Source organism: Nicotiana sylvestris, chromosome 2 (assembly GCF_000393655.2).
Source record: "Nicotiana sylvestris chromosome 2, ASM39365v2, whole genome shotgun sequence".
NCBI lineage: Eukaryota > Viridiplantae > Streptophyta > Magnoliopsida > Solanales > Solanaceae > Nicotiana > Nicotiana sylvestris.
Genome location: NC_091058.1, coordinates 114,984,447 through 114,991,721, shown reverse-complemented (window position 1 = coordinate 114,991,721; position 7,275 = coordinate 114,984,447). Strand labels below are relative to the sequence as shown.

Below are 7,275 nucleotides of genomic sequence, written 5' to 3'. Positions count from 1 at the left end.
ACTGTTCTGTTTTTGGCTATATCTTGTGAACCTTTACTTGAAACTGATTTTGCAATTAAAGCAAAAACAGAGAATCTGATCACATTAATCTGTAAGATGTTGAAAAAAGTCATATAACAAGGCCAATTTTGTCCATTCAATTAAATATTCCCATTCCGTTCTTATCAAAGTATGGAATTAAAGTCAAGAAAACGTAGCCGACTGCCTCAAAACGCAGAATCTTGAAAAGTAAAATTTCTTATTAAAAATAAGTAACATTAATTTAATTCCATTTTCTCCGTACAGAGTCAAAAGATTCCTTTAGCTAAAACTCGTTATGTATGACTAACCGTATTTCCGAGTTAACTCAAATATGCGACGACCCGAATGTGAAAAAAACTATGGAATCTTTCAAGCTTTTAGAATCATATTTTCCACTTTTGCCCTCGTTATCGTTGAAAAGTGTAACTGTGCTATATAAATATCAGACTTCTTCAGTCTCTTCTATTCATTCATTTTTTCTCTAGGCAATGTGAGAAAAAAATAGAGGAACAAATATCTGACAGAAAAAAAATATGGGTTCAAGTTCTAAAGAACTGAATTTGAATTTGAACTGTGTTTACGTGCCGAAAATCATTTCAGATGTTTTAACAGAAGTTTCTGCCATAGATGATACATCTAAGAAATTAACAAAGCTCAATCACTTTGTTGTTTCTTTAGAAGAAGAACTCAAAAAGATTGAAGCTTTCAAACGTGAATTGCCCCTTTGCATGGTTCTCCTAAAGGATGGTCAGTTTCTTTTTTCCATTTAATTCAATTTTTCTGCATCCCCTTTAATTATTTTTGGTTTAAATTTTTTTCTGGCAGCTATTGAGAGATTAAAGGAGGAAGCTTTGCAGTATAAGGGAAAAAATAAAGGGCCTGTTATGGCGGAATTCATCCCATTGAAGGGTAATTCTGATGAAAGTGGAAGGATAAAAAAGTCAAATGACATAAGTGATAAGAAAAACTGGATGAGCTCTGCTCAGCTGTGGAGCACCCCAGTTCACTATGAAAGCATTGATCTTGGAAAGCAGGGACAATTTTTACACCTAAAATCTGTAAGTTTTTTTTTTTACCAGAATAATTAAGAATCTGATTCTAAAAAAATTTTAAGACTGGAATTTTTGACATTTTGTTTGTGTGTTTAAATTGTTGATAAATCAGAGTGGTGTAGAAGGGACTGAGAGAGAGAATGAATACCAGTTAGGAATATATAAATTGAAGAATGACAGAGGGGCATTTATGTCATTTGAAGAAAATTCTGTCCGATCGGTGAAAGATGTAAAAAAAGGTTTACCCGTCAATGATTTATCCCTATGTATGACTGTGGATGAGAGAGAAAAGGGTCCAAATCCAGTTGATGCGAGTGTGAAAAGAGAGAACGGCGGCGGCAGATCAAATGGGTGTAGTAGTAATTTTTTACAGGAAAAATCACAGCAGAGGAAACAGAGGCGTTGCTGGTCTCCAGAATTGCATCGTAGATTTGTTGATGCTCTTCATCAACTTGGAGGTCCCCAAGGTTACAACACTTCCTTTTTTATTTTCATTTTCTTATGACAATTGTGTTTCTGTGGTTTGCGCGCATATTAATTATTTCACCAGCAGCACAACTACTCAGTAATTCTGTCAATCAAAACTTAAACAGATAGAAAGAAATCAACTACATCATTTTTTTCAATCCACTTTTTATTCTCAATTTGATGTTAGCCTTATCTATTCCATACATTTATCTTTGTTTTCTTTGTTTTTTTTTTCCTCTTTTATACTAGGAAAGGGTAATGGAAAACTTACCTGATAATCAAACAATTCAATCTGGAAAGGTAGATTTTGAAAGAAGAAAAAGAAGTCAAATGCAAGTTGATTTTGTGCATCCACAATTAAAGTGAAAATAATGTTGATATTAGGTAAAGGGTAGATCTTGATTTTTCCTAAAGGTGATATTCGTGCTAAGTGTGGTTGTTATACTTGTTATGGTAGCAAATGTTTCTCGATATATGATTTTTTGGAGTCAATTACTCAAATGGTCACTCAACAATCCCAAATTATCTCCTAAAATTATTTTTCTTTCGTTTTTAATAACAAAGTTACTAAATATGTTTATTGCACTCAAAAGGTCATTCAACTAAAATTTTTAAATTTTGGATTGTCAAATACTTATTTTACCCTCTAAATTATAAACATTTATCTTCTTTTTATTTTTTTTAAACTTTTTAGTATTAACAACAAAAATTTAAAAATTCATTTACACAATTCAGAATGAAAAAAATAAAGGTTGTAAAATATATATTCCATACACGTAATATAAAAATAATTGTTTAAATAAAGATATTTTTATAATATACATTATATATTCTTGAAAATTATGCTCAATTATATTATTACGTTTCTACCAACTTTCCGACGACATAAAATTATGTCACCGGAAAGCAGGTGGACTATCTGTATAGGGTAAAATATGCTATAATATAATATGTATAGGGGGACTATGTTAAGTCGTGCATGGAATATATATATATTTCAAGAATATATAATGTATATTATAAAAATACCTTTATTCAAATAATTATTTTTATAATACCTTTATTCAAATAATTATCATGTAATATATATTTTACAACCTTTATTTTCTTTCATTCTGAATTATGTAAATAAATTTTTAAATTTTTATTATTAATACTAAAATTATTATTACTAACAAATTATTTTAATTAATATTTTTACTATGCTCATTATTTTGTTATTCCAGCATTACATATGCTTAAATACTTTTTATTTTTTTAGTTTATAAATAATATTTATTTATTTATTTATTCTGTAGGTAAGTCCATAATGTAAATTAAAAGGAAAAATCATAATATTAAAAAAAAAAGATAAATATTTATAATTTAGAGGGTAAAATAGGTTTTTGACAATCCAAATTTTGAAAAATCTAGTTGAGTGACCTTCTGAGTGCAATAAGCATAGTTCAGTGACTTTGTTGTTACAAACAAAAGAAAAGTGACTTTAGGAGATAATTTGGGATAGTTGAATGACCATTTGAGTCATGGACTCGTTTTTTTGTAATGAAATCACATTTCAATATTTAGTTATGTTAAATTGCTCAAATATTTGATGTAATTCTCATCAAAAAGAGAAGAAAAAAATGGCTCTCGTTACAACAAAAGTCATTTCTTTTATAAATATTAGAACTCTTATTTTGTTTTAGTCGCTGCAATCAGCAATTAATCATTATTGTCAATCTTTTAATATAATGTCACCGCTCACCAAGATGCTATTTCATTATCATTTCTTTCATCTGGTATGATTATTATGTGATATACTTTTATCTCCAACCAAAACATTAAAATTAATTTTGAAGTTCTTTCCTGCAGTGGCTACACCAAAACAGATAAGAGAGATCATGCAAGTGGATGGCCTAACCAATGACGAAGTGAAAAGCCATTTACAGGTACTCTTTTCTCTTAATATAAGTCAAATTAATTCATCTCCTATTGTGCTCTTTCAACAAATAACTCTCATCCTTTTCTCTGATTTGCAGAAGTATAGACTTCATGTCCGACGAGTCCCAGTATCGGGTTGTTCATGGTCTACAATGGATGAAATAGGGGAGTCTTCAAAGACAAATGCTACACAATCTGGTTCGCCTGAAGGCCCTCTTCATTTTACTGGTTCAGCTTCAGCTAAAGGTGTGTCTATAAATGAAGGAGAAACAATGGAAGAAGAGGATAATAAATCAGAAAGTTATACTTGGAATGGACAAATTCCAAAGAGCATTGAAGCTCATGTTTAACATCATGTAGCCATAAATTTTGCAGCTACAAAACATAACAAATAACTGAGAATGGCTGACTTCTTTTAAAAAAAAAGGAAAATAGGAAATAGATATCTGCTGATTTTAACATGCCTCTTGTTAAATCAGGTTTAACTTTAAACATCTTTGATTTTTTTCTTTTTTACATCATGATTTGGATAGTCTGATACTAATACAGCTGGTAGGGTCCGGTGAAACTAGAGAGGAATTATCAATTTACAAACTATATTAAGTTTTATATACTGTTCAAAATGCTTCATTTATTAATTCTGTCCAATTACTTTGTTCATATTTATAATTTGGACAGTCAATGTTTGTCGTAGCAGTGCAATGTGAATGTTTCTTGTGAAGATATTTGGCACATGTTTTCTATTTTAGATTAGGTTGTCTTCGTACTGTGTATTTATTCCTCAGACTTTTAGTTCTGCGTTGCTCTTAATTCATCTAAGTTTTCTGTTTCGTTAGTACAAGTGATTCTTGGGAAATTATATTTCTTAGTTGCGTTGTAAATGATGTTGTGCGATCTTTAGATATATTATGTTTTAATGAATTACTAGAGTGTTTATGTTTTTAATGAATTACTAGAGTGTTCTTTCAGGGGAAAAAATATGAGTCCATTTTATAAAGACAAATTTTCAGAAACAAGTATTGTTTAGTCGCTATTAACTTTCTATAGCTACCATATACATAATTACTTCCTATAGCTACTATTTAGTTATTACAGTAGTGTATTCGTTGTATTCGCGTTGCTGTATTCATGAATACAACAGCAAAAAGCGCCTAAAAATCAGGGTAGTCCAGCTGTGCGCACATGTATTCACATGTATTCGTGAATATAGCAGCAAAAAGCGCCTAAAATCAGGGCAGTCCAGCTGTACGTGCATGTATTCACATGTATTCTCGCTTCGCTGCTGTATTCATGAATACAACAATAAAAAGCGCCTAAAATCAGGGCAGTCCAGCTGTATGCACATGTATTAACATGTATTTGCGTCATGTATTCATGAATACAGTAAGGACAATCACCTTAAAAATAGGTATGTCCAGCTGTCTAAGAGAGGAAAAACATAAATAGCGTATTTCATGCCTTATTTCATACCTCAATGGTAGTATATACCACAATACTTATTTTGCTATAAAATATAAAAGATAGCTATAGAAAATAATATTTTAAAAAGATTTTGGTTTATAATAAATAGGGTGTATGCCTTTGCTATATGAGGTAAAATTTTCTTTTATAAATAGGTTGCATTGTATCCTTCTCCATTTTTGCCCGGGTCAAAATGCATGGAGAGTCAATTTTGGCTAACAAATAAGTTATAGAGAAATTTTCATAAAGTACTATCTTTTGGTAGTAATTAACCATCTATAGATACCATTACTATATTACGGATTATAGATACCTTTTGTGTAGTTATAAGATGTATTTAATGTATTTAAGCTATTGTATTCATGAATACAGTAGCAAAAAAAGGCGTGAATCAGGGAAGTCCAGCTAATCAATTGTTGTATTCGAGTGTATTCGACTATATTCATGGAGTGAAATATGCTGGACATATTATTTTATTCAATTGTATTCGACTGTATTCACAACGTGAAATAGTGGATTACACTGTTTTTAAAACGGAAAGCGAATCAATTAACATAATAAACTCCTAATATAACTCAACAAACTCAATTATAACACACAAATTTTATATTTTCAGTTATAAAAAAATTCTCAACCGAAAAATATCCCAAAAACATAGCAATTTTCAAAGAAATTATATAATACATCTGAATACATAAATTATATTAATTAAAAAAAACATATGAATACATTTATGGCATATAGCGAGACAGTGAATATAATGAAATGCATATAATACAGCGGGATACATTGAAATACAATGAAAAAAAGACAGTGAATACAACGAAATACATGAAATACAACGAGATACATTGAATTACAATGGAAAAAAAGACAATGGATACAATGAAATACATGAAAATACATTAAAATATATTAACAGAAAATCAAGTTGTTCAGCCCCAAACTCCGTCGTCTTTGTTGAAGAACAAACCCTAATTTCCGGGGCATCCGCCATTCACCGGAAGCCGGTAGTGAAAACACGGCCCAATGGAGATTGTGGAGAGTGTGAGGATGGATTGCTATTAACCACGAAATCAAGGAAAACATTGTTTGGTTGCCGATGTTACAAATAAAACACGACCCAAATTCTTATTGCACAATTTGAGAACTAAGAAATTGATTCAGAATGATGGGTAGCTATTAACATGCCGAGCAAGAAATTGATGGGTTGCATAATTTGAGAACTAAGAAATTAATTCGAGAGATCACTATTGTGTGGAGCAGAAATATGGCGTTGAGAGATAACCATGGAGAAATATGGCGTTGAGAGAGAGAGGGGGTGTCGAAAAATCTGAAAGAATGAGAGAGAAAAATAACACAAAGAGTATTTTATGGCTTAAGAGTAGGAGGTAACCATAAATAGATATTTGGCTATAAAAATCAAAAGGTATCTATAGAATATAATTTTTTTTAAAGGGTATTTATTTAAAATAAATAAGATATCAATCTTTGCTATAGGAGGTAAAAATTCCTAAGTTATAACCTAACCTGTCCAACTCAAATTCATTTTCATTTGTTTGTTCTTTATTTTTACAATATGATTAATTACCAGTCCAGCCGATAAAGGCTTTTACTTCAATTTTTCGTGACTATATAACCAAACCGGAAAAAAAACCTATTTTTCTATATTTTGATAAGTTTTTTACGGCACTATTTGGGCTACATATGCAGTCCATACTGACGCTAGCTTTTAGATGGGCTATGCCGAATTGATTTACATAACCTGCCCAAGTCTAAGTTGGATGGATCATACTTTTATGGGCTAAATCTAATGCTACTAATTGGTAGAATAACATCAGGTAGCCACTCTATGGGGCTGCTATTTAAGAATTAATCAGTGCATCCTGAATTTTAGTTTTTCAGTTCAATTTTTCACAACTAAAATATTCTGAATTGTCCTGAAATTAAAATTTTTAGTTTAAAATTTTAGGACAAAATAAATACTGATTAATTTTTAAATAGAATCTCTGAAAATGGACATGTGCATTTGCCCCTACTAATTACTTCATTACATATATTGTTTTGTCCTATAATTAAGCTACTTCATAACTTCATATTGTACTGTAGAGCATATCACCTCCCGATCCGACTTGTTTAACCAGGATATTAAGTTTGGAAAAGATGGGTAACTTTTAGTCATACTTCTTATGTTTCAAATTAACTATCTTCTTTCCGAGATAAGAGTTCGAAATTTAATAACTAAAATTGAATCGTGGACATGTGGGGCCTATTTCCTCAAACCCTGTCAAATTGATAAAATAAACTTTGGCCTAACTCAATCACAAAAGCTAACTTATGATATGAGGATTGC

At 30.6% G+C, this 7,275-nt stretch overlaps 1 protein-coding gene across 1 annotated transcript; it reads left to right on the top strand.

Moving 5' to 3' along the window:
- Window positions 1-489: 489 nt before the first annotated feature.
- On the top strand, window positions 490-4,291 carry LOC104242830 (transcription factor HHO5-like). Its single transcript, XM_009797933.2, has 5 exons — window positions 490-768; window positions 847-1,079; window positions 1,186-1,540; window positions 3,393-3,469; window positions 3,560-4,291. The coding sequence occupies exons 1-5, from the start codon at window positions 555-557 to the stop codon at window positions 3,809-3,811; spliced, it is 1,131 nt and encodes a 376-aa protein (XP_009796235.1). The 5' UTR covers window positions 490-554; the 3' UTR covers window positions 3,812-4,291.
- Window positions 4,292-7,275: the final 2,984 nt, after the last annotated feature.

Bases quoted from the DNA above. Each gene is read 5' to 3' on its own strand.
- LOC104242830 (XM_009797933.2), top strand. From the start codon at position 555: ATGGGTTCAAGTTCTAAAGAACTGAATTTGAATTTGAACTGTGTTTAC. The intron at 1,080-1,185 runs GTAAGTTTTTTT...TTGATAAATCAG, and splicing joins AATTTTTACACCTAAAATCT to AGTGGTGTAGAAGGGACTGA. The intron at 1,541-3,392 runs GTTACAACACTT...TCTTTCCTGCAG, and splicing joins TCAACTTGGAGGTCCCCAAG to TGGCTACACCAAAACAGATA.